The 26,781-nt window shown below is 41.3% G+C and overlaps 2 protein-coding genes across 3 annotated transcripts; both read left to right on the top strand.

The window, feature by feature from the left end:
* Positions 1–1,330: 1,330 nt before the first annotated feature.
* Positions 1,331–20,289, top strand: espl1 (extra spindle pole bodies like 1, separase). Of its 2 annotated transcripts, XM_034223900.1 has the most exons (32): positions 1,331–1,512; positions 1,670–1,758; positions 3,455–3,757; positions 5,710–6,453; positions 6,565–6,666; positions 6,819–6,930; positions 7,907–8,034; positions 8,546–8,739; positions 8,857–9,099; positions 9,284–9,428; positions 9,603–9,762; positions 9,885–10,024; positions 10,537–10,671; positions 10,760–10,876; positions 10,979–11,150; positions 11,262–11,405; positions 11,744–11,900; positions 12,563–12,672; positions 12,849–13,966; positions 14,531–14,945; positions 15,115–15,234; positions 15,667–15,880; positions 16,009–16,214; positions 16,367–16,494; positions 17,382–17,504; positions 17,668–17,817; positions 17,925–18,092; positions 18,551–18,655; positions 18,856–18,971; positions 19,066–19,149; positions 19,592–19,756; positions 19,847–20,289. In XM_034223900.1, exons 1-32 carry the CDS (start codon positions 1,365–1,367, stop codon positions 20,046–20,048), a joined length of 6,657 nt encoding a protein of 2,218 aa, XP_034079791.1. In that variant the 5' UTR covers positions 1,331–1,364; the 3' UTR covers positions 20,049–20,289. The 2 variants fall into 2 exon arrangements, with proteins under 2 accessions (XP_034079791.1, XP_034079793.1); XM_034223902.1 differs by lacking the exon at positions 1,670–1,758 and having other exon boundaries at positions 1,348–1,512.
* A 902-nt stretch (positions 20,290–21,191) lies between these two features.
* Positions 21,192–23,559, top strand: pfdn5 (prefoldin 5). The gene is made up of 6 exons (XM_034223821.1): positions 21,192–21,347; positions 21,665–21,767; positions 22,408–22,439; positions 22,545–22,619; positions 22,722–22,827; positions 23,152–23,559. Exons 1-6 carry the CDS (start codon positions 21,282–21,284, stop codon positions 23,235–23,237), a joined length of 468 nt encoding a protein of 155 aa, XP_034079712.1. The 5' UTR covers positions 21,192–21,281; the 3' UTR covers positions 23,238–23,559.
* The last annotated feature ends 3,222 nt before the right edge of the window (positions 23,560–26,781 follow it).

Genomic DNA, 26,781 nt, shown 5'->3' with positions numbered 1-26,781 from the left:
CGCCGGCCCCTCCGTTTCCCGGGGGTTTGTAGCTGCACGGAGCGATGCATCTCTTCGCCCTTGTCCCGAAACGTGCGTGGTAAACGCACTCTCCGGCGTCTCCACGCCGGCTAGCCACAGCCGTGTCCGGCCTCCGCCACGCTTTCTTGACTGCCGGTGGGCCGCTGAGCGTCGCGGCTAACGTCTCTGCCCCGGGCTGTTGCGTAGCCAGGAAAAAACGATCCGCTTCCTCAGCCAAAGCACGGGGCTCCGTGACAGGCGTGTTGGCCAGCGCCGTCTGTACCCGGGGAGGCAAGTGACGCAGGAAAATCTCCGTGAATAAAATACGGGGATCTTCCCCCCCTAGCAGATTTAGCATTTTCTCCATTAGCTGGGATGGCTTGCTGTCTCCTAGGCCTTGAATGTCAAGTATCTGGCGGGCCCTCTCCTTAGCAGATAAGCTAAATGTCTTAAGGAGAAGGGCCTTAATCGCCTCATATTTGCCATGATGTGGGGGGGCTGCGATGAATCCCACCAACCTGGATGACGTGGAGCTCCCCAGCGCTGCTACTACATGGTAGTATTTTAGGTCCCCGTCACGGACCTGTCGGCAGGCGAAATGTGCCTCCACGTGTGCGAACCATGCCTCCGCGGTGTGCTCCCAGAATTCCGGCAGCTTTATGAAAACATCGCGCTCAGCCATGTTCGTTAATTTTCCGGAAACTTTCTCGGAAAAGTCAGGGTCACCAGTGTAGTGCCGTGAAAAGAGAGTCGGAGGCGGTGTATTAAGAATGGAGTTCCAATCTTTATTATCCATTACTTCAGAGAGGTTAACACATGCACTGCTCTGCCATGATGAGCTAGCAGGAATGGCAGCTAAAGCTACAGGTGTTCCCCACTAAAGGGTCCGTGTGGCAACACAATAAGCAAGGTGAATTATGTCCAATAACGTGTCACCACACTACAAATATATACTGCCAATGGAATCACACTCTATATGGGGTTTACACTTTACACTGAACATAAAACAAGCATTTGCCCCAGGGAGCTTTTCATGGTGTAGGCCTATTTTAGTGTTTTAAAAAAAAAAGCAAAACGGCTTTATAGAAAATCTAAATGTCGCCACTCGCCACCAGGACTTCAAGTCATATATCAGCACATATATATATATATATATTTACTCTTGACTTATACTGCAAAATGTATAATCCACATTCTGCTGAATGTATGTGTTTCTATGATATTCATGTCCTCACTCTATGCGCCAAGCGGTTATTTTACACAACTACGACACCCACAATTCATAGCATTTCCGGGTAATGGCGGATATGCTCTCGGATTGGCTAAGACACCTTTCAAAAACAGTTCGGGGAGTACTAGTTTCCATGATAGCTGAGGATTTGAATCTTTATACAGTCTATGATTTGAATCTTAAAACTGATCTTAGACACAACATACCTTTGCTTCGTTCTGAACACGTGTCCTTTTTATCTGCTGTAAAGGAAAGTGTTGTTTCAAAACTCTCCCCTAGAGGTAAGTCTCAGTTTAACGTTATTCGATCCCAAACTAACGTTAGTAGAACATGTTGTGATGAACGTTGACGCTAACGTTAGCTAAACTAAGCTAATCGCGTTATCGAAATTCAAAATCAGCAAAAGTGTATTTAATCTGAGTTAACTTGTTTATGCAGCTGTCGTCATGAAGTGCTTGAAAGTGGAAGAATATATCAAGCGGACTACTTCTGTGAAAGAGACGGATGTTTTACGTCAAGAACTACAGGTTAGCAAACAACTACACCTACCACATACTCCTAGCGACGAAACAAGTATTTATTTCACTAACGTGTTTTAAGCACTTGCATTTAAACAACACGACCGCCTGTTTAAAACGTTAAATTCGGCCAATATCCTTTGATATGTTTAAAGTAAGCATGCGTGGTGCCACCCCGGTATGATAACGTACACAACTCCTTTGAAAGAGACTCTAAACCAGTAGCGTAGGCAGAAATGTACTTTAGGGTGGGCCTGTAAAAAATAGGGTGGGCCAGATTTTTCATCAGAAGCTAACAACAATCCCCGCCGGTACCGGTGGCAGATTACTTTTAGAATACTTTCTTTTTCCATAACAGATATGTTTTGGTGAACAGGAGACACGTATTTTACTGTTTGAATGGCTTATCAAGAGCACAAACACAACATCTTGGTGTCATTCTGGACAGCTCTCTCATCTGCACCCCACATAAAAAACATCACCCGGACTGCATTCTTTGTACTGTCTTAAAACCTTTCCTTAGAATATGTTATGAATTGTAAGGTGTCCTTGGGTGCTTTGAAAGGCGCCCCTAAATAGAATGAATTATCATTATTATTATCTGAAACGATGTAATAACTTTTAAAACGTTTTCCAGTCACTTGCCCCATGCATTCAGCAGCAGCAGGCCATTCACTTTGATCCCGTTATAAATGTCATAATTTCGACAATCAATAAATGCTACATCAACGTTATCTTCCACATCTTATCTAACCATCTCCGTTTCTAACTTTCAATATATTTTGAAAGAGATCTCTCTCTCATCTGCGTGCGGGGGCAGGGCCTCACAGACATGCTGCAGCGCAGTGCAGTGTGCACACAGTTCTGCCGGTAATGAATATTACATTTTGTGAGGAAACTTTTCCACCAATAATTCCAATAAGTGTTCCAAAATGTATTCACTTCAGGTTTACGAAAGTAACTGTAATCAGATTACTCGTTTTTCAAATGTAACGGCAGCTGAATACACTTGATTTTTGTATTCTGAATACGTAACGCCGTTACATGTATTCCGTTACAACCCAACCCTGTGTATATCTCTCCGGACTGTCCACCAGCAGATGAAAAACACCCACCTCTCCGCCTCTTCCAAGGGACGAGGGAACTGTGCGGCAGAGTTTCGTTAACATTTTTTGTTCTTCTGACAGCCCAGCAGCAGGAGAGGTGGGGAGAGGGAGGCAGGGCTATTTCATCGTTATCAGAAAATGATCGTATAGATCGCTGCTAGATGAGGGCAGTGGGGGCTCTTCTTGGAGTCTGGCTTTTTTTTTTTTTAAACCAAAGTTCATTAGTGAACTTTGAGCCATCATTTATTTTGCAGGCAGCTCTCTGCCTCTCTCACGTTATTATGGCGCGCGCCAGAACCAACAATCAGTTTTTACCGTAAATGAGTTTGGTTCAGAGGACAAAGCACATACAACATTAATTAAACTCGATATTTGTTCACTTGAATTTCACTTTGAATGCTTGGATATTCTCAATGGGTGAATACATTTTTTTATAATAATAATTTAAAAAAAATTAATTAAAAAATAAAAATGTAATGACACCGAAGCTTTCTCAGGGTGGGCCAATGAGTAAACTGGGTGGGCCTGGGCCCACCCTGGCCCTATGGTGGCTACGCCACTGCTCTAAACCTGTTGTTATTTATCTATTTTCTCTGCAGAAGTATGTGAAGAGTCAACCTGGCCTCCAGGGTCGCACACCATGTGACAGGATCATCAGAGCCTGCAACCATCAACTCGGAGTTGGATCTCCAACTTCTGACCATGTCAGTGTGCTGGTCCAGCTGGTGGAGCTTTCTCTTCACGGCTATGATGTTTCTGAAGCACTTGTTGCTCAGAGCAGTCCGCTGTACATGGAGAAGATCATTTTCCATATTGTCAAAAAGCTAAGCTCCCTTGAAGCTCACAATCAATGTAGCCATGTAGCTGGGTTGCTTCACGACAGGCTTTCTGTAGCTCAACAGGTATGTGAAATTGATATATGTTCTTTGACAGAAAACAAATTGTAAACTATTTTAATAATTTATTTGCTTTATTTTTACAATTTTCTAAAATTGTATTGGCCAAACGATTGAAACGAAAAAAAATATCAGCAGAATAGGATTCAAGGTAGGGCTGCACAAAAACTGACATTGCGATTTTTTTTTTTCCCCCTGCGGTATGAAAACATACAGGAATTGAAGAAAATACCGTTTTTCTCCGCAAACCATCCTTTCTTGAACTTTAATGCTATACAATTGGTATTTTTGGAACTATATTTAACCGGATGAAGGATTTCAGTCACGGACGTCTGGATCTTAAGTTATCAGAGCAACAAGCTGAGCTAGCTCGGTTAGCAGCCAGCAGCGCCGAACTGCCCTGGAGAAACACATGAAACGACTTTATTCAGTGTTTTTACCTTTAATCACTGGGTCCGTTTGTTTTGGAGATTTGATTGGTGGTTTGCGGTGCATGCAGAGCCTGCATGTCACTCACTCAAGTGCCCCTGACATGAGAGCCGCGCAAGTTTTCCTTTTGTAGCAAGCGTAGTACCCCTCACTGCAGTGCGCAGTACCTCAAGATGGGCGGGAGCTCCACATGGGCGGAGCCTCAACGCTCCTCCTTCTCAACCTTTGAGAATAGAGAGGCGGAGTCCCTCCCTTTCCGGGGACCTCCATGGGACCTTATTTTAACAAATTATGTATTGAAGTCAATGGAGAGAGAAAGATTATCTTTCGATCCCTTTTGAATTGTGCCACGAATTACACATATGATATTTGTCAATTTAAAAGATAATTTTGCAAGTAAAAAAAAAAAAAATGTTTTGTGACATGCTCAATGAACTACATCTCTGGTCTAGGGCTGCTCAATTAATCGTATTTTAGTCGCGATTATGGCTTGCAACGATTATTATTATTTTTCAGTTGAATTATACTTAAAGTTCAGGGTAATCAACTGTTAAAAACATACGGTTCACATTTTTTTTTCTCCAATAAATGGATGTTTTCAAAGTCAATGAATAATCGCATTTAATAATCGCAATTACAATTATTGACCCAAATAAGCGAGATTATGATTACGAGCAGCCCTACTCTGGTCCATGCTCTGGTCTCACACACGTCACCAACACCAAGATGGCCGTCACGTTGGCACATTTCACCTCTTTCTTTCAGAATGAGGCAAAAAGTATTAAAAGAGGAGACTACAAGTTGGTCGGTTCCGTAAGAGCCAGCATGCGAAACCGGCTTTACAAGGTTTCGGTGAGTAACACGAGTGTAACGTTAATGACTTACGCGACTCTAGGATTTGTAGTCTTTCTAGTTGCGTATTTTTCATAGTCTTATATTTCAACAGTTTTAAGACAAACTGACTTTTTTGACATGGAAATAATTTTTTCAGATTGACAAACATCTTATATGTAATTCGTGGCACAATTCAAACGGGATCAAAAGATAAGTTTTCTCTCTCCATTGACTTCAAATACATATTTTTTCGAAATAAGGTCCCATGGACCGGAAGTAGATGGGCGTGACTTTGCCACTTTTTTTTTTAAATCGTCACGTCCTGCGATGTGAATATTGCTCATATCGAAGTTATCGTCACGACATATCGTGCAGCCCTAATTCAAGGGTTTTATTATCATATGCACAGTAGCTACAGTGTAGTTATGGCAATGGAAATCTTAGGTCAACATGCAACATATTATATATAGGACACAAGACAATAAATGAAAGAATAAAATAGTGCAGGTTATGTAGCTAGACCAGTCCACAAGTAGTGCAGATGAAGCTAACTATATACATGTCAGAAAATACAATAAGCTAAATGATGCAGAGAATGTTGAACATGACCAAGATTAATTTGTATTCCAAATCTTCACTTCATGATTTTCTTTTCAGCGTCAGAACTAACAAGGTTATTGTTTTATGCTCCATAGGCTGAGGACTACTTTGCTCTTGTGCGAAGCTGCTTTTCGGTGCTCTGGAATGGATTATCTGCAACCAAAGACATACAAATCCTAAATCCACACGACAAACTTCACTGCCAGATGCAAGCTCTGAGCTTCCTCTTGCTGTTGGAAACAGACAGTGCAACCCCATCTATCTCCAAAGCCCCCATATACACAGAGGATGCCATCACTGAATTTGAGAGTAGCTTTGAAACGGTAACCAAGGACGATGCTTCTTTTCTCCTTCAGAAAATGCAGACACTTTTCAACAGATGTTGGACTGGCAGCGATGGCGCTGGGTCCAAGCAGTTGTCTATGGCATCAAGTATATATACGCTCTCAGAAATGGTACTGATTATAGTGAAGATGCTTTGTAAGTTTGCCCACTATGATCTGGCCTCCACCTTTTTGAGTGAAATTGAGAGCAAGCTCAAAGACTTAGCTGACTGTCAGTGTACAGCTGTGGTGCTCGGCAAGTGGGCGGTAAAGATTCATTCCACAATGAAGGCCGGCGTTGAGAGTGGCCCGGCTCTGACTGAGTGTGCGAGGGCCCTGAGGTCTCTATCAGCTGACCTGGGGGACAGAGAAGCTCACGCAGTCCTAGAAGCATGTGGACTCGTGTTATGGGCTGTCGAAAGTGACCACAGCAACGGATTGAGCGGACCTGTGCTCCTGGCTTTCTTTTCTTTTCTTGAGGAGCACCAAGAACAGATAATAAAGGTTCTAAAGAAGGTAAGTGTAATTTCTGAGCTGGAAAATAATCACGTTTGTGCTGTGCTTAATTGCTTAAAGAGGTGGTCAATGTATTTTCAACAAATAACCTTTGGCCGGTTTGATTTTCAGAGTTCGACATGCCAGGCTGAGCTCAGCAGACTACAGCAGGCTCTCTGCATCAATATCTACCAAGGCTTTGGATTTGCCTATGAGAGCATGGTGGCATTACAGGTCAGGTTGCTTCTTTTGCATCCTTTTTTCATATTTCTTTTTGTATTTTATTATGATAGTATCAATACTGAAGAGTCACCCAGATGCCACTACTCCTGCCGTTGTGATTGTACTCTGCTACAAGTTGACTGATTGTGATTTGTTGTTCTCAGCTGGAAAACAGTGAAACCTTGGACAGAGTGCTGCTGTACTGCCAGGCCACAGCTGGACAGATGATGACTGAACTACATAAACTGTCCAGTGAAAGTCTTCTCGTCAAATCAGGTGATTACATTCTCAATTACTAATGTTTTAGCGGTTCAGAAATGTAGGGCTGCAACTTATGATTTTTTGTGTTCGGCTCATCTGCTGATCGTTTGGTCTATCAAATGTCAGACAATAGGAGCGTTCACACCGCAGTACTTTTCCCACTTTAGTTCCGATATAGTTCCGAAATGCCGCGTTCACACCAAAAAGAGCTGGAACTAAAATGAGTTAATCAGAACCTTTTTACCCCCTTTTTACCCCCTGCTAGAGAGCAAACCACGCCCCGTAAAACTCAAAAGTTTTGTGAAGCTGCCATTTTATTTTCCTCGCATTAGCATTATTAGCATTAGCCCAGCGCAGAAACGCAGAGAGACTAACTTATGGCAACACAAAAGAAAACATGGGAGCGGTGGAGATGAGGTGTCTGCGTTCTGGCGATTTACGGAAGGCTCAGCAGCTTCTACTGAAGCCAGTCCCCAACTCCGGGGACTTCCAGCCGGGGACTTCGGGTGGCAGTATACGCCGTGAAGTTGTTTTCGGCCTGCGAGTAAACCCAAAGCAGAAGAAGTGACGTCAGCGGCCTCATTTACCTAATCCTCCCCCAGGGATTTATTTTCCGGTGTGAACGCGATCTGTATTTAGTTCATGAGAACTAAAGAGTTCTCATGAACTAAATTCTGATGAACCTTTGTGGGAAAAGTACTGCGGTGTGAAAGCGCCTTTTAGTGACATTTCTATCTCAAGGTTCGAGCTGATGTCCTAAAATGTCTTGTTTTGTCAATTAAAAACCCAACGATTTTTACTTTACCTCCATAATTAAGAGACTGAAAACAGCATTTTCTCCTATTGTTAAAATATTATTTATTGATAGAGTAAAAGTTGTTGTTTTTTCATCCTGCCAATTGTTGCAGCTCTGCTTACTTACATTGCAAAATACAGGTGTATAATTTTGTATGACATTTAGTTAATTTTATGATTACCATGTGTCTTGCAGTGATTTCTGTGAGCAACTTAGCTTGTGGATTTTACAACCGGCGTCTCTATGACCAGGCCTTCTCTCTGGTTGAAATCCTCTGTCGGGAACTAAGCAAGAATTGCCCCACCTCGCTCTGTGTCGATAGGGTAAGTTTTATCATATACATTGACATTGTCTTAAGAATTACAGACTATACAAATTACATCATGCTTGGTTGTCAATATACAGATTACCTACGATGATGTATCAGTTTGAAGTAGTTATATTTGCTCAATGGGTTCAAGTTTTCTAGGATCCACATTTCAGGATCCCCAGGAATATCCACTTTGACAAATGTAAACATTTTTAAATGTTTTATTCTGTATTCGTTTCACAAAGCCGGATCATAATTAAAAATAATATCTTTACATTTATGGCAGACTGAGATATTGTTGTTGAATGTGTGTATCTTAATAGGTGTACTTTATGTTCTTTGCAAGATATTTGATATAATACTCTGTGAAATTAGGTGGAGATAACTTTTGAGCTTGCTCCAGAAGTTTGTGCACATCAGCATCATCATCTGGACAATTTGTATATGACTCCCATTTGTGTGGAGTAATAATGTTTTCACGTTCAAGACAAATGTCATATTTAACATGGCTTTTCACTCCTCAGTTGAGCCGCCCGTTCATGTTGGCTGTGCAGACGTCTCGGCGTGCCGGACATCTGGAGCGGGCGCTGGACTGGGTCATCCTGTGGCTGAAGGCTCTGGGGGACAACATCACTTCTCACATGGCTGAACCTGTCTCTCTGTGGGTGAAAACAAAGACTGACGCTGCCCGTAACTCTGAGGAGGACATCCGTCTCAGGTACACACAAATTATAATGCAAAGACTCTTTCTGATGTTTGTGACAACATTTAAGCTCTCAGAGAATGTAGATCATTGCATATTAATGTAAAGGCAACATGTCCCATCCTGAAACAGGACATTACATGATGGATTTGGACCCGACGTCCCTGATGAGCGAGTAATGCTCTGCCTATTGGAGGAAGAGCTGCGTGCCTATAAGGATGTGGCAGGAGACACGTCTCAGGAGCGTTACAACACACTCTGTGATCTGTTGGACATCTGCCATGAGGACAGCTCACACACACATCTGCGTGCTGTCTACCTCTCTGAAATGGCCCAAGTTGTGTGTTACCAGGATTTCAGTCAACAGACTGACTGGTAGGAGCTTTTATTTAGATCGTTTTCCCTAATGAATGGTGCTCATTGATGAATACAAATCCAGACTAAATTGTGTGTTCAGACCAGGGCAAACTATTTCTATTGTTAGTCTTAAACAAGCTGGACCAACAAGTGCATCATCTTTCTGTTCATATACTAATTTTGTTAATTTGTAACTACACAGCACGGCAGTGGATTTCACCCATGAAGCTCTACGGCTACTTGAAGAAGAACCAGAGACTCCAGAGAATGCAGACAGGCTGAAGGATGACAAGGCCCATGCTTTACTCTGGCTCTATATCTGCACTCTGGAGAAAAATCTTCAGGAGGTGAGCTTGTCAGGATATCAATATGAAAGTTATTGTCTGTCATAAAAATCGAGTGAAACTGAAATTTAAGACTGTTATCATACTGGTTTTTATCTATCTGTGTTTAAGTCTTGATTTGATAGACCGACTAAGCATCTTGAGATTAATTACTGATGTTTGTGTGTTTTTGGTCAGGGCATTGAAAGGGACAAAGAAAAGCGAGAGTCAAGAGAGCAGTCACGATGTTCAGCTAGTCCCATAGGAACTAATGATTTAGATTATGAAGACAAGCAGAAAACACAGGACATCATTCCGGTCTATGAAGGCCTGCATTTCAACCTGGCTGAAGAAAACAGTAAGAATATACATGTATTTTATATCTTACCAGTATAATATGATGACTATCCACTAAATACGTTTTTTTTTTTTTTTCGTTTATCATTAGCTGAAATCTTTTTCATTTCATTTTCTTTTAAGAGCTGTGCAAACCTCTGGAAAGAGCCCTGGATGAGTGGTCTGCTCTTCTGCAGAGTAAAGTCCTGCCTTCTGTCAGAAACCCCAAACAGACCTGTGGCTCCCTCGCTGTGACTGCGGCTCTCTTCAGACTCATGGCAAAGGTAACGACGCAAAATGTGGTCACAAAGATTTAGTCTCAGTTTGTTAATGAAAAGTCAAACTAAAATGGACATAATTCCCCTAAGGTTTTCCATACAAGGCGGTAAAACCACTCGAAATATTTTCATTATCAATTGTGATTGATTTCTAGATTTAATGGTTTAGTCTTCAATTAAATGTCAGAAAATAGTAACAAAAAATCCTAGCAATTACTAAAATGCCAAAATGTTGTCCTTAAATGTCTTGTTTTGTTTAGCCAAAACGGCATTAAGAGAAAGCAGATTTCTCCATATTTGAAAGGCATAAATTGCAGCATGCTTTTGCAATTTATTTCATGAAAAGTGTGTTTCTGATAGTGGATTCAACCATTATCAGAAAAAGAGATTTATTTTACTGTAAAAAGACGTGTGTAAAAGAGGTATTTTAGTGTGTTTTCCTCGGTCAGATTGTTAGAAGTGTTGCTCACTTATTAGAGCATCTGTATTAATGACAATCTCATTATTCTCTTTTATAGCCTCTGAAGGCTCTGGAAGCTTACCAACTTGCGATTGGACTTTCACGTGAACTCGCTGACGCCCCTGGATGTGCCACCTCCCTCTGTCAGTCAGCCAGCATCCTTCTAGATATGGGCTCCCCTGATCTGGCTTTGGTAATGCAGCTTTATAATTATTCACACTGTAGTAACACATTTTATTTGTTGTGCTGCATCTCACTTTGTTTATTGTACTATTTTGAAGGCCCAACTAGAGCAAGCAGAGAAGTTTCTTACCTCTGTTCCCTCCGCTGATGGACCTTCTTCTCTGTCTATGACGGCAGTTCTGCTGAAAGCTCAGTACTGCTACAGCACAGGACAGGTAGGTCATGCACTAGCAGTATTTATTTTGATATATGATTGCTTTTTGGATTGTTTAGTTCAGTCTATCAAATTGCCCCTCTCCTGTTTGGGCATATATCAGGTGGATCGTGGGGTAGCATATCTGTGTGAGGTGCTGAAAGAAATGAACAAGCAGAGGCAGTCAAAGAGCTTGTACCTGCTGCGGGCTCGCACGCTCCAGACCTGCAGCTCCTATCTGAGTTTGGACTCAGATGCACTGCCACAAGCCCAGAGAAACCTTATCACCCAGCACGGTAAGCTAAGGCATTTACTTCATTCAACTAAATTGTTTAAAGTTTGCATTTTGCAATGTAAAGGAGTGGATTGCAGCTTTCATTAAGTAAGGACTTGTGATTATTTCTCAGGAACAAGAAGCCTGGACACTGCCCTGTATGAGAGCCTGAAGCTTCTGTGCAGCCTGCTGGTCACTTTAGTGGGGAAGGGGCTATACGGGACTAACAACAACAACAACAACAGCAGCTGCTCAGACACACGCTTCATCGACCAAGGTATGTTTGTCTCACACATGGACTGACAATACATGCTGCTAATACAACAATAATGTCTCTTGTAGGGTTTTCCCGCAATGGTGGTTGTGCAAAGCCCTTTTCTATGTCTTTTTTGTTCTCTGCAATTGTTTAATTCATAGTGTGTATTTTGATATAATTCATTGTGTGTATTTAGTTTGTATTATTCAAACATGTAGTGTCTCTTAATGCTGTTCTTTTAACAGTTTTGAGAGCCGAGTCTAAGAGATGTACACAAGATTTCCATTGTACATGTACTGTCGGTCTGCTAAAAGGGTAATACAATCTTTCTTTCTATCTGATCCCCTCGCCCTGTGCAGGAGATAACTTGGTGCTGAAGTGGCAGCTGCTCTCAGAGCTGCTGAGTTGCTCTATGAAGATGGTGGCTGTGAGGAGCAGCTGTGGAGCCATCAATGACGCCAGGCTCCAGTGTCTAGAAGCTTTGAAACTGGCCACCAAGCTGCAAGCACTCAGCCAGTACGTACATGTCGGTTAACTCCAAATGGTAAAGCAGGATCCAAAGGATGGATGGATGGGGCCCTGATATTATTAGCTTAAACCGGCTATTCTTAAATATTTAGTTTCCTGTAGTGCACAATGCTAAATCTTCTTTGGGCTGTTAAGCTTGATTAGTGTTAAAGCATATTCATTAGACCTGAAAATGCACCAGTGCTCGGTTGAGCATGTAAAATACAATTTATACAGCATTGTGCTCTTGCACTTTATTGATTTTAAAATTCCTAAATGTTATACTTTAACCGATACCTCCTCCTGTACAGTCTGATGCAATTAAATAGAACGGCCCAGTAATAAATCTTAATTAAACCAGCTTATTATAGATTTGTTTTCATAGAGGTGGTGATTTAACTCTAATGAGGTATACTGTGTAGTGCTGTGGCTGAACTGCTTTATGTTAACAGTGTTTTCCATGTATTTCAGGGCTCTTAAGTGCTGTATTGTTCATGTGTACCTTTTTTTTTTTTTTAAAACAATTTGACCGTATTAATTGGTTCCATTAGTGCATGCTTAACAATGTATTGTAGTTATAATAGGCCCAGGACACGGCACAATGAATATAAAACTGAGGAAACGGCTCTTGTGATGGCATTAACTCCTCCTTTTCTTTGTCATTGTTTAAGATGTGCGGAGCTACTGGTGATCAAAGCCGAGTTGGAGCTGATGCTGGGGGAGAAAGATGAAAGTGGAATTGATTTAGACAGAGTCAGAGATCTTCTGGACTTATGTACAGGTATGTTGGAAACAAAGCACCATGTTTTTAGTAAAATTGTAATGTGAGTGACTATCAGACTCAGACATTTGCAAAATAAGTAATAATGACTTGTTTTGTGTTTGTCAGCAGCATTCGGAAGCATATCAGTTTTCTTTAACGACTAAATTGACTTATTTTTATTGGTTTTTCTTCAGATTTCTCTGATCACGTGCAGAAGACAGAAGTGAAAATCAAACCTAGGAAAGGTCGCCCTGTGAAGAAGTCACAGTCGCCCCTTCCTGCTTTGGAGGATGATCTCAAAGGCATGCTGAGCACCAGGTGGAATAACAGAAAGCCTATAGTGAGGGATCTGAGCAGCTCCCCCCCTCTTAAAGTCCAGCCTCACCGCTGGCTCTCCTCCCTGGCCCATGAACCGGCCTGCCCCTGCCCCTGCTGCTCTGAGCCCTGTCTGGGCCGCGTCACCGCCCGCTGGGCCACCACTCAGGCCGACCTCATCCTCCAGCTCGATCCCAACGACGCCAAAGTCAGTTTCAAACTTCAATCGACAACATTAACTCGCTGCAAGAGTGTTGCTGCCAAAGTTGGGGCAAAATTGGCTAAACTCTTTCCTCCCCATGGACCTTCAAAAAGATCCTCTAAACCCTCCCTGATGCAGGACGTGGTGGGCCGCGTCTACCTCCACATGGCCCTGTCTGCACTGGAGCCAAGGCACAACAAGGTTTGTGGGATATGGAAAGTATTGGAAGCTGGTTTGGCATTTGTTGATTCCACAACTTCACCTGTGCTGAGACCCGTGAGAGCAGGCCTAATGGCAACCAAAGCTATTGTGTCATTGGTTACCTTGGCTGAGAAAAAGGGCTGCACTCCAGAAGAGTTCTTCTCAAATGCTTGGACTTGGAACACATCAAAGGAAGATCTGAAATCAGAAGAGAAAGCAGTGCCTCCTTCATCCTTGCTTAAAAAGCCCAAAGAGTCCATTAAAAACATTCCTGACAAAACAAAGGAGGCCAAGAAGGTGAGGATTGTCCCGCCCAGGATTCAGGGGGCTGGCTCCTCCACCAAAGGAAAGCGGCTGGTTCCCATGATGCCAGTAAGGGTGACGCCTGACCTTGGAGCTTTTGGCTTTAACACAGAGGTACCTACTTTGTTCTGTACTCCTATTCCAAAGGTAAAAGCCCCTCCCACAGAGCAGAAAGCGCAGAGGACTGCCCCTAAGATACAGTTCAATGTGTATGAAGAGTTGTCACCAGAACAGAAAAAAGCCCAACCTGTTCCTGGAGCCCCCAGACGCACAAAGAAACCCTTTTTCAAGGTAAGCATTTTATTGCTGCATAACGTATAGTTGTTTGTGTTATTATGTGGGGGGAAATGAGAATCAGAATACCTTTATTCGTCCCACAGAGGAGAAATGTGTATTTGTTGCAAAGACAGCTTAATATTAAAGGTGGGGTAGGTAAGTTTGAGAAACCGGCTCGAGATACACTTTTTGTTATATTCCATGGAATGCTCTTAACATCCCAATAGCAATGAATATCTTAAGTGCTTTGACAAAAAAAACGTCATCTGTGGAAGCCGTAGTACTGTAAAAAGCACGACCAATCATTTGAGCCGGCTCGGCTAAAATAACTGGATGGCCTACCTGCCTGTCAGCCTTCCATCTGTGCACAAACTTATCTCGTGCCCTCATTGGTCATGTGCGCGTTCGTGTGTGTTGGAGGAGGGGCTCTGTTAGGAAGTGGCAGATTTTTTCCGGTTGTGTATTTTCAAGTTCTAGCGCACTCGAGCTGGTTTCTCCAAAATGACCTACCCCACCTTTAACTAAGAAGCATGCATAATAAAAAAATAAAAAAATCTTCTTTGCAATATTTCAATACAGCTGGATTTTAGCGATGAGAGTGACACGGAATCCAACACCCAAGCCGAGCCTAAAGAAAAAACAGATGTCCCTAAAAAGCGAGCCACCACAAGAAGAGCTGCGCAGAACAGTAAAACGGCTCCAGACCCCCCTCCTGCAGAGAAGGTCCCAGCCAAGAGGCAGACCAGGGGGAGGAAAACCACTGCACTCCCCCTGTCGGTTTCTTCTGAGGATGACGAGACTGTGGTCAGTCACACTGGCCCAGCAAGAAGAGGAAGACCCAGAAAGGAACTGTCCAGGCCAGACCCAGATTCACTGGAGAAGCCCGACAAGATGCGGACCATCGAGGAGGAATCCACTGGAGTTCTGGACATCAGCATGGAGCAGCTCAGGGCATCCGACACTGAGACTGAGGACAATCTTAGCAAAGATATTGGTGAGTATTTTATGCAATGGTGAACTTTGTATCAATTGGGAAATGTATTAAACGTATCTGACAGACGCCACGTTGAGTGTATTATATACCATCCTGTACATTAGATTACACTATACAAGAACATGTAATGTGATGCAGACCACAACTCTTCTTAACTCTTTCCACACAGATTTCGAAGTGCTGCGGAGGGATACGTGTTGTGCGAGAGACACCCTGTCTGAACTGAAGAGCAGAGGTCACCTGAGAGAAGCTCCACTGACCCACCTCTCTCCTTCCGACACCAGGCCAGGTGAGAGGGAAACATGTCACTACAATCTTTTCTTAAAGCAGTAATTGATCATATACTTTGTTCAAGCATTTCGCCATAGAAATACACTCCAAAAGCAATAGTTAGGGCTATGATATCTAAAATGTACTTGTACTTTTCTGCATTCAAATGTCTAATAACTAAATGCATTTATGTTTTTCGTTGTTTTATGTAGTTGCATTATTCCAAATGTTTGTTCTCAAACTCAGAGAAATCAGTCATTTTAATCAAGGCAACGGTCTGTCTTGTTTCTTTGCCTTTAATCTGACCCTCTCTGTATCTCCTATGGACATTAGTCAGCATTGTGGTTGATCAGCCAGAAGCTGGGATAAAGACGTCAGCAGCCTTAAACTGTTATAGGTAGCTGTTTAACTTTGTTAATCGAATCCCGTCTGTAATTTTTCTTTTTCTCAGACAGTCTTTCTCTGGAGGATGTTGAGTCGTTGCTCCTCTCAGCCTGGCTGGCCCTCCAGCACTTTCCCTCCCCCTCCATCTACACCACCCTCTGTGCTTTACTGGCGTTGACCAAGGGACAGCAGGACCCCATAACTACAGCGATGCTGCACTCCCAGTCTTTGGGAATCACAAGTCGTCATCACACAATCAGGCATTTAGCTAGTTGTCTCAAGTAAGCATCTTGTTTGTATATTGTGTCTAGATTTCTCTCTGACCAACATTTCGTTTTTTTAATCCAGATATCCCAAATTCAATGATTTTACACATTGTTTAATTCACATTCCTTTGTGTTTTAAACAGAAAGCTGAAAAAGGCATCCAATGAGCTCACAGACAAGATGGATGCTCTGAGTCTAGGTGAGCCCGGCCCGAACGATTCCAAGAACTCTACCGAACAGAGGCTGACACAGTTGGAGAACATCTTCTCCTTCCCAACTGCTGACTCATCGTCTTTCCCCAAGAGCCACTGCCAAGAGTTTACCCAACAAATTCAACACCTTCCCACAGGTAAAGAATCTAGATCTCAGTAGCAAAATGGGAACATTTTAAGGTTTTGTCTTGTTAATGACTTCATATAATTCAGATTACTGGATGCTTCGTTCCTAATAAGATAAGCAAACTCCTTTTCTCTTGGTGCATCTCTCTCTTTCCCTTTACAGGGGTGACAGTGTGTGTGCTGTCTGTGCTTGGAGTAAAACCTGGAGAGGTGGGTGACAGCATCATATTGTCCCGCCTTGAAAAGGGAGCTGCACCGGTCACTGTTCACATCGCCACCTCAAAACAACAGGTGAGGACGGCAAATTGTGGTACGAGTAGGTAGACACAATCTGAAACCAGACCATTTTATTGTAATTACTTACGGCTTAAGAAACATGGTGAATTTCCCCATGATTACACGTCCATTCTTTATCAAGTAACCTGGCTAAATAATTTGTTCTACTATTGTAGTTTAATTGAATGTAAATATGATGAGGCTGTGGCTCAGAGCAGTGGTTCCCAACCTGGGGGGCGCCAAAGATCGCAGGGGGGGGGGGGCGCCAGGCCTCAGATGATTTGAGGCAAAATATCATATTTAGACTTTTCTTCTTTTTTTTCCCTTTTTTTTTTGACATATAATTGTACCGTAATACATGATTGTCACTAAAAGCCTTGTCTCTACATTACAATAAAATATAAAAAATAATTGATTAATTAGTTTTAATAAAAATTCAAGTTAATAGCTATTAAAGGCATAAAAAGACAGAAATGTATAATTCTTTAATAGAAAGCGCAACTTCCAACAGGAGTCATTTGGGGGAGGGCTGTTGGGAAAAAAGGTTGGGAACCCCTGGCTCAGAGGATAGTGTGCTGGACTTCGAATCAGGGGATAGCAAGTTTGAGTCCCACTGCAGTCAGCATGTCGTTGTGTCCCTGGGCAAGACACTTCACCCCAAATTGCTCCCGTGGGGATTGTCCACAGTACTGAGTATGTAAGTCGCTTTGGATAAAAGCATCTAACAAGTGACATGTAATGTAATACCCACATACACCCAAAAATGGTGAACACAGCATCTGCTTTCTTTGCATCAATTAGTAAATATGTCACACTAAATTCAACAAAAGTATCTTGCAATGAAATAATCTTGTTCATCCTTAACATCTAAGATTATAACTCTGTCTATATGTGTTCTGCAGCACCCCATCAGTTGGCTGGTGCAGGAGATCGATAGCATTCAGGTGGAGCAGAAGGCTGTGAGCTGCGTGTCTGAGAAAGCCCAGTGGTGGGAGGGCCGCTGGGCGCTTGACTCTCGAGTTGAGGTAAGCGGGGGGGGGGGGGAAAGAGCGAGGGTGCTGCCCGGGACCCTGAGGGGTTTACAATGCCTGTTCTATTCACATAGATATACTTCAGTTATACACTTCCACTGACAGGACACACAATCAATGTTTTTGTCTAATTTAGCTCCTACTTTTTTTCTTTCAGCGACTGTTGAAGGAGATGGAGAGATTGCTGGGATGCTGGAGGAGCTTTCTTCTACCTCTTTCATCGGATCCTGAGCCCTCCAAACAAGCCCGGCACCTTTGCAAGTCCTTATCTGCAAAGGGAGTGACAGTTAGTGAGGACATGTTAAAGGTGTGTGTTGTTGTTTTTAGCTCCATGGACCTTTAGCAGCAGAATCAGACGTTCCATTTAGGAACAGCATAACGGCAGACCCCAACACTTTGACTCTTGTGTTTCAGGTTTTGCTTTCTGCCTCCCCTGAGCTCTCCCAAGCAGACCTAAGGAGATTTGGTCTCGGAGTTTCTCCACAGTGGGACTCAGAGTGTGAGCAGCTCCTTCTTACAGCTGTGACCCGTCTCGCTGACAGAGAAGAGCCCCGCGGCCATGTGGTTCTCATCCTGGATAAGGTTGGTTCCATTAGCTTTGTTAAATACTGCATTATCCTATAGTCTGCTTTGTATTTGGAAGAAAAAAAGCTCACTTTATCTAAATGAATGCTCTACTATTGTTACCTGCAAATAATCAAGTGGATCTTCATCAGAATAAATCTATTGTATTGTTTTTTTTTGGTTTTTATAAGTGATTTTAGCCAGTTCTTGCTGTTTCTATACTATAATTGTATTCTTAACTAATCATTTAATTTGGTCCATGTACTTAGTTATTTTAGGTCTTCGACTTGTTGTCATCAATACTTATTTTCTATCGTAAATGACTAAGTATGACCACTACTGGGTTTAATTTCATTCTGTGTTTTTAAGTCTTTAGATTTAACTTTTTGTAACCTAGAGAAACATTGGCAGTGCTTTTGGAAGCCTTTTTTCTCCCAAATGTAGAGGTTTAATCTTCTATCCTCTTACGTTTCCAGTACCTTCAGAAGCTGCCATGGGAGAGCATCTCCATGTTAAGGTCTCGCTCGGTCAGCCGGATGCCTTCTCTGCACTCACTGATTGGACTGAGCATTCAGAAAGAGGTAAGATTTAAGATCTATTACTGAGCCAATACGGCCTGTGAAGGTGCTGTTTAACTTCCTCACAGTGAAGTTCAGTGGTGTCTATCACCACAACTGTAAATTGAAGGAGAAAACTGGAGGAATGACACTGTTTTGCTATGTTTGTGTACGTTTACTGACAAATAGCACTGATTTGTTGTTATTTACATCTTCTCCTTCAGAATGACTCTGACTCCATCCTGATGCAAGGTGTGGATACAAAGCAGGTGTTTTATGTTCTGAACCCTGATGCCAATTTAGAAAACTCTCAAGAACGATTCAAGGAATGGTTCAGCAGGTGAGACCAACACTCATGGGGGAAACAATAGAATTTGTCTTTCAGTCCACGGTGTGTTTTCTTCCCATTTACTACTTTACAAATCTTGTTCTAGCAAACCGGATTGGGACGGTGTGTGTGGAGTTGCTCCTGACTCGGGTCAGTTGGAAGAAGTTGTTGCTACCAAGGATCTATACATGTGAGTATTTGATCTTAAATACCTGGCTGGCTGAGGATAAAACAAATAATTACAGTTCACAACAACACTGCAAGATGGAGTCAAAGTTGCACTAAAATCATTCAGAAGTTGGTTACAGATTACACAGTCAAAAAACGGGATGATTACTCCAATTGTTTGTACAGTAATCGTTTCATTTTGAATCTTTGAGAATAAACTTTTCTTAGGTTTTAGGCTGTGGAAACAAAATATGTCTGCATAAAATGAACAGTTGCAGGCCTTAAGCAGATCATTTTCTGTTCAAATCTCCCAGTCAAAAGTTAAAACATTTATATTACAAGTATGCAGAAGATAGCATTTACCTAACAGTATTTAACTGTTTTATTAAGAATTATTCACCAGATTCTATCCTGCTTTACGTTATAACATCAATGTTACACCATGTTACCCTGTGTATCTTTAGTTACGTGGGTCACGGTGCAGGTGCACGATTCCTGGACAGCCAGACGGTCCTGAAGCGTCAGATGAGAGCGGCGGCTCTGCTCTTTGGCTGCAGCAGTGCCGCTCTGGCAGTGCGCGGGGATCAGGAAGGACAAGGCATCATCCTCAACTATCTCATAGCAGGCTGGTGAGATACCCGTCTTTACTTGCAGCTGAATAAGGATCAGTGATAATCATAAATACTATTAATACATTTTATTTCTTTTTTTCTCCTCAGCCCCTTTGTTTTGGGGAACCTGTGGGATGTTACAGATCGGGATATTGATCGCTTCACCAAGTACTTGTTGGAGTCTTGGCTCTCTGCTGGGTCTGGAGCCCCCCTTCTGGATTATATGGGCCCTTCACGCCAGGCCACACACCTGAAGTACCTCATCGGAGCGGCTCCTGTGGTCTATGGCTTACCACTTCACCTGCAGTAGATGGACTTCAAACCCTTTTTGATATCTGGATGTTAACATATTTTGAAAGTTGCAATTTTTTGGGAATATGACTTGTTTTAGGAAGATCAAAGAAATGCCTTCTCTATATTTAAACCGATACTTCCATTTTTTTTTAATGTTTTTACTGTGGTGTGAGTGATTTTTATTATATTGCTATTATTACCAATTGGACTTGAATGCATTTTTTATGTAATCAAACTATTTCAATAAAATGTGTTGCATACAGTCGGTGTCTGCGTTGTGAAATGACTTTGTTATTAGTCACTATTATGTAACGAGCTGGGAAAAATTATACATACAGTATTAACAATTTACAACTGTGAACAAGTTCCTTTTTATTTGGAACAAAATCAGTTCACTGTCTAAACACGTTTAAACAAAGTTTAATCTTATACATATATTTTTACAAAACTAGTTTCTTTACTTGTGACATATGGTCATGTATTGTTAAAGGTATTGAATTCACATAATTTATGAATAAATTATGAAAAACATCCGGACAAAATTAAAGTATAAAAGTTTCTACTGATGTATATACAATTCCTCTAGCAATAATTAAATTGACTTGAACTTCAAAGTGCATTCTGACATTTCTACTTATTGAATTAAAGAGTTATGCTTATTTTATACTATATTTATTCTTTGGGCACATGGGACTATTACTAATACTGTATAGAATTGATTATATTAGGGGGTAAAAACAGTTTCCCCATGTGTAAAGACTAGATAAAGCGTCATAAGAGAATGGCTTTATCTCAGACACTTCAAGGAACACAATCAAGTTGTTGGTATCCATGAACTCATAGCAAGTTACATATTGAATAAATGCAGACGTGCATTGAAAATAAATCCTATAGAATACATCAAACACAATTTTAGTGTTATTCCAGATCTAAAACAAAGTTCTGACTTTAGACATAGCCTACATAGAAAATGGTAAACATTTGTATTATGTCATCTAAAATGTGCCCACAATATGTCCGTACCAAATGTCTTAACTTATGACCAATCAGAACAAACGTTTTGTCATGTATAATAATGTTTTGTTACATTATACCAAATTACTGTTATGGCGCAATTGAGTTCTCGGTGGAAGAAGCAGGTGCATTTGTTTTGTTGTCCACAGGGGGGCGGTGTATCAGACAAATCCCCGCCCACACCCTTCACCCGGAAACACAATCACGAAGGGTCATCTCGCATCTCGCTACCAACATGGCGGTGAATCTCACAGACCTCTCCCTGCCTCAATTGGAGGGACTCAAAACCCAACTAGATCAGGTAATATGTGTGTAGTGTGTTTGTATTAAATGTCGCTGTGCTCTTTTATATTGTCTTTATGTGGGCGATTATCTGAATGAAAACGGGAGGGCGTGGGTGGGCGAGCTAGCACATCTGAAGCTAACGGTAATTAAATACCCAGAGCCTGGTGTGCAAGCTGAACATGTTAACGTGATTTGACTGTCCGGCATTGTTTAACACATGTAAAACAGTAAAAAAAAAAAAAGAAGTGACATATGAGGTGGGAACACATGTGGTTAATAAGTACGTTTGATTCTCTAATGTCTGGTGTGTTTGTACATGTGAATGTTTTGCAGGAGGTTGAGTTCTTGACTTCCTCAATAGGTCAGCTCAAAGTTGTCCAGACGAAATATGTTGAAGCAAAAGACAGTATGAACGTCATGAACCAAAAAAATAAAGGTGAGTATTAATAGGATATTGGCTTGGTTTGAATTGTCCCTATGACTCTGGATCTAAATCACTGAAAGTTAATGGTAAGGACTATACTGGCAGATAGAGGGATGTTTCAAATGCAGTCTGATAAAATCTGACCAGTCACTGTAGAAATAAATATAAAAAGTCAAGAAAACCTCTACACAATGTTCAGGTTGTATTAAAGAGCATCAGAAGGCTATTGGCTCTGAGAATTTCAACATATTGACACAGGGAGACATGCATACAATATTTGATCACCTTAGGAATATTGAGAGGAAATGTAGCTGGGGGACAAAGATGCACCTTAACAGAGTTACTGGAGTGATTGGCTAATTGAGGTAATCTGTGGATCTTAATTTGCTTTGATAATTATTAATACTACACTCTTCTTGATGTTGAAATGTGATGAGTACAGCAGTCATACTTTGCAAGGCTTTCTCTCACTAACGTAAAACCGGTTCTCTTGAATTGACCCACTCATTCTGTTGCAAAAGTATGTGGTTTAAATATGCATTATATTTTCTAAGGTGTAATGTCAGTTTGATGAAAGTGTTTGATATCATCCACTACATCTGCTGCTGAAGTCCATTTTATTATTTTTCCCTTTCTCTTTATTCTCATACAGGAAAAGAACTGCTCGTGCCACTCACCAGCTCTGTATCCTTTGTTTTACATTGAAAAAATATATATTTATCTTGTGATTTAAATGGAGTTGTGTTTCTTGAGATGTACAGACTTGTCCTTAACGTTTCTTCTTCTCAGATGTACGTCCCTGGATCATTAAATGATGTGGAAAATGTGCTAGTGGATGTTGGGACAGGCTACTATGTTGAAAAGGCAAATATATTTGTATTTGATTGTCCATAAATAATTTGATACTGAATAACTTGAGTAAAAATGTAAATGATTCTCATGTAAAACATTTAATTTGTCTGTTAGAATGTGGAAGACTCAAAACAGTTCTTCAAACGCAAGATAGACTTCCTCACAAAGCAGATAGAGAAAATTCAGCCAGCGCTTCAGGAAAAACATGGAATGAAGCAAGGTAAGTTACATTTGTATAGATATGTCTTATTTTTTCACGTTGTCATTGCAATATCTTAAAAGGCATGTCCAATGCATAATTTGAAAGAATTGTACACCAAGTACTATAATTATTATGCAAATTATTACAAAGCTATTTTCACTAGATTTCCAGTGAGACTTTCCCTAAAATATACAAGGACTATTTTCTTTATTTAACACTGAATAGCAGAATATTTTACACAAATAAAATGAATGTATTAATATATACGCTTCCAAAAAACATCATTTCCAGAAAACAATACTTTATTATGATTCACTGTGCACATTTTGTTCTTTCTTACAGCTGTGATTGAAGTAATGAACGTGAAGATCCAGCAGCTACAACAGAACCAGCAGTCGGCACCGATGATTGGGCCCGCCAGGGCTTAATGAGAACACCTGTTTGAACTCTACGTGTTTGGGATGGATTTTTATGTTTCTGTGCCAATTACTCACATCTGCTGTTGTAGGTCAAGTAAATGCCCTCCTCTTATCTGAATAAATCAGTTTGCATGTCATGTTAAATACTGAAGAATGAAGACGTTTTTGTTTCTACCTGAAATAAGTGCACCAAACCGGTCACCAGTAGAGTATTACTAGGCTATTGTCACAGTAAAGCAATCATGTGTACTTGGCTACATTTTTTTTAAATCAATTAAATTGGGTTTTCCTTTAGTTTGCAAAAATTAAAGAGGTCACTGCAGTCAAGGAACATTGTTTGTCTCATTGTGTATTCATCAGTGTGCTTGACAATCAATTGTTGTATCATATACTATATTAATTTGTGATTTTCTTGGAAAGAAAAGTAAGTTAACTGCAACATAAGATGTATTGACCTACATACTTACAAAGGTGTTTTCACTTAGTAGCTATTTAATTAAACTGCCCAGGTTAATAATAATAAATGATATTTATATAGCGCCTTTCAAGGGACCCAAGGTACGCTGTACATGGTGGACAAACAAAACAAACAATCAACGGGAAAACCAAATAAATAAATAAAGGAAGCCAGGGGACCAGAAAAGGGCTAGGGCCCAGGGGTGGATCTAGACAAATATTCATGGAGTGGCAAGAGGGTGGCAGGAGATTTTGAAGGGTGGCATCCCCTGACAGAAGTATATGCTGATTTAAATCGCAATCATATCAATCAATTAGGGGTGTAACGGTACACGTACCCGTACTGAAATTATTCGGTACGGGCCCTTCGGTTCGGTACACGTGTGTACCAAACGAATATAGCGTTAAACGTAAAAAATTGAGAACATGAACAACTTTCTGGAAGTAATCTATATCATAGAGCGACCACGTCATTTCATTGGGGAGGCATACTATGAGAGCTGGTCACAGGGATGCGTTCAAATGTAGTCAGTAATTTGAGGAAATGGCGAACGCAGATAAAGTTGAGCTGAAAATCCTCCAGCATCATTGAAGTCTCCGGTTTGGGAACATTTTGATTTCGCAGTTACGTACAAGGATGAAGGACAAAGACAGGTGGACCGAACCAAAGCTGTTTGGTATTCGGATCAGGAGGTCACAGGTTCAAACCCCACTGCAGTCAGCATGTCGTTGTGTCCCTGGACAAGACACTTCACCCCAAATTGCTCCTGTGGGGATTGCCCACAGTATTGAGTATGTAAGTCGCTTTGGATAAAAGCGTCTAACAAGTGACATGTAATGTAATGTTTGTCGGCATTGTTCAACTAACATTGGTTACGCGGCTGGCAATACATCACACTCATTTGAAAAGGCATCATCCGAATGTGAATATCACCGGTATCAAAAGACTGAAGTGCAAACCCAACTCCCACTAGCATGTAAGCCTCCACCACTCGCAAAGAGTTCAGACCGAGCCAAAGCTATTACAAACGCCAAATATCCTTATGTTGCCATGTTAGCAAAGCGCTACCTGGCTGTATCTGCTACCTCTGTCCCTAGCGAGAGGGTGTTCTCCACAGCAGGAGACATTGTTAGTGCCAGCAGATCTGCCCTTTCAGAAGCAATGTGGACAAGTTCATCTTTTCTTTAAACAACATGAAAATACAATGACAAGCAAGTCCTAATGTCAAGCTGGCTGCTTAGGTACTAGTACAGTTCAAATACAGATTATTTCAGTTCATCGAAATGCTGCACCTTAATGTTTATTTTACTATATTTTGTATTTATTTGAATACATTAGTCACAGTTTAATAATAATTTTAAAAAAAATATTTAATGTTTTTTGATAATCTTTTCTGCTGTACCGAAAACTTATCGAACCGAACCGTGACCTAAAAACTGAGGTACGTACCGAACCGAAATGTTTGTGAACCGTTACACCCCTACAATCAATGTTAACTTGGAAAGCCACAATATTAATATTTTAACTCAATCACATAGGTGATATTATTGTGGCACATCAGTAAAGCCTTACATATAAGGTGGCAGACGTAATTTAATGAATTTTAACTGAACAATAACTGAATGAGTTTGTCTCACTCTTAGACCAGCAGGGGTACCAAATCTATGCAGACTGCTGCAATAAGTACATTAATTAAATGTCTCATCGATGTTTGTCTGAATGAATATGATACTATTAACAATCATATTATTCCTATCAGCTGTCAATCACTGTTAATAAATAATAATAATAATATATTTAATTGGTTAGCGTTTTTACAGGTGCTCAAAGACGCTTTACAGATATAGTGAAGAATTGTTATGATTCACATATTCATTTATTATTGAATAAACTATATTTTTGGAGGAGTTAATGATGAATGTTCATCAAGATGCTTGCTCCACCCTCCTTCAAATTGAAAAACAAGTAATTATATCATTATTGATATACAGTTACAACCTTGACTTACATCAGAAAGAACAAACATTAAAGAAGTGACTAACTGCATCAGTTAGGGTTAAAAAACGTGTATTCAGCTAAAACATCGCTGCAGTTATTATCCAGTGGAAGGTCCTTACCTACTGGCCTAGTTAAATCAAAGTGGTTACTTTCTGTTGGCTGGGCAGTGTAGTTTTACACACCGTCTTATTTACTTTCTCAGGACTTAAAACTGTTTTTTGGGGGCAGACCCCCTCAAAGGAAAAAAATATATACACGCATACAAGGTCATCATCTTAACGTTTGTTATTCTCATCGAGTCATCCGTGAGCAGAGCATCAAGTTGGCATGTCTATTACAGCTGATGCGGCGATTCTATTTGTTCAGCAAAACGCCTCACAAAACTTATAAGATCAACAGCTGTAGTGCGTTTTGATTCAATGCTGAGTACAGCCAAATTTGACATTCTCTTCTCTGTCATTGTAGACCGCAACTACCTCATTCCTTCAGTGCTTGGGTCCGAAAGGCTTCTCGTTTTGCGCGGTCCCCCCGTTCAAGTGAATTCGCCACCAATCATATTTCCCACTCTCGCGCCAGGACCGGGGGGGGAGGGGTTACATGACGTGCATATTGTGCTGCATTCACTTGCACTCGGACATTAGAGACTTTCTCTCATAAATGTCCGATGAGCCACAACTTTTCTTTCAAAACAAAGATGCCAACTGGGGTGGCAGCTGGGGTGGCAAGGCTATTGTTTAGGTTGGCAGTTGCCACCCCTGCTAGGGCCCGAAGGCCAGGGTGAACAGGTGTGTTTTTAGTGATGATTTGATGATGTCCAGGGAGGCAGCATTACGGATCTCGGCAGGAAGTGCATTCCAGAAGGTGGGGGCCGCAACACTGAATGCCCTGTCACCAACAGTTCGGAGGCGAGAGCGGGGGATGGAGAGCAGGCCCGTGTCTGAGGACCGCAGATTCCGAGAAGGGGTGTAGGGATGGAGGAGGTCCGATAAGCAGTAAAGAGAGAAACTGAGAATTACACGAGTCTGTAGACATCCATACTATCCTCTGATCAGCCACAAGTTTAATCACCTGTATGTTATCAATTATGTAAAGCCTGTA

This window comes from Gymnodraco acuticeps, unplaced genomic scaffold, assembly GCF_902827175.1.
Source record: "Gymnodraco acuticeps unplaced genomic scaffold, fGymAcu1.1, whole genome shotgun sequence".
In the NCBI taxonomy this organism is placed as follows: Eukaryota; Metazoa; Chordata; class Actinopteri; order Perciformes; family Bathydraconidae; genus Gymnodraco; species Gymnodraco acuticeps.
Note: the sequence above shows the minus strand (reverse complement) of the source record. Positions and strands in the feature narration are given on the sequence as shown.

Bases quoted from the DNA above. Each gene is read 5' to 3' on its own strand.
- espl1 (XM_034223900.1), top strand. From the start codon at position 1,365: ATGATAGCTGAGGATTTGAATCTTTATACAGTCTATGATTTGAATCTT. The intron at 8,035-8,545 runs GTAAGTTTTATC...TTCACTCCTCAG, and splicing joins CCTCGCTCTGTGTCGATAGG to TTGAGCCGCCCGTTCATGTT. The intron at 13,967-14,530 runs GTAAGCATTTTA...ATTTCAATACAG, and splicing joins CAAAGAAACCCTTTTTCAAG to CTGGATTTTAGCGATGAGAG.
- pfdn5 (XM_034223821.1), top strand. From the start codon at position 21,282: ATGGCGGTGAATCTCACAGACCTCTCCCTGCCTCAATTGGAGGGACTC. The intron at 21,768-22,407 runs GTGAGTATTAAT...ATTCTCATACAG, and splicing joins CATGAACCAAAAAAATAAAG to GAAAAGAACTGCTCGTGCCA. The intron at 22,620-22,721 runs GCAAATATATTT...TTTGTCTGTTAG, and splicing joins CAGGCTACTATGTTGAAAAG to AATGTGGAAGACTCAAAACA.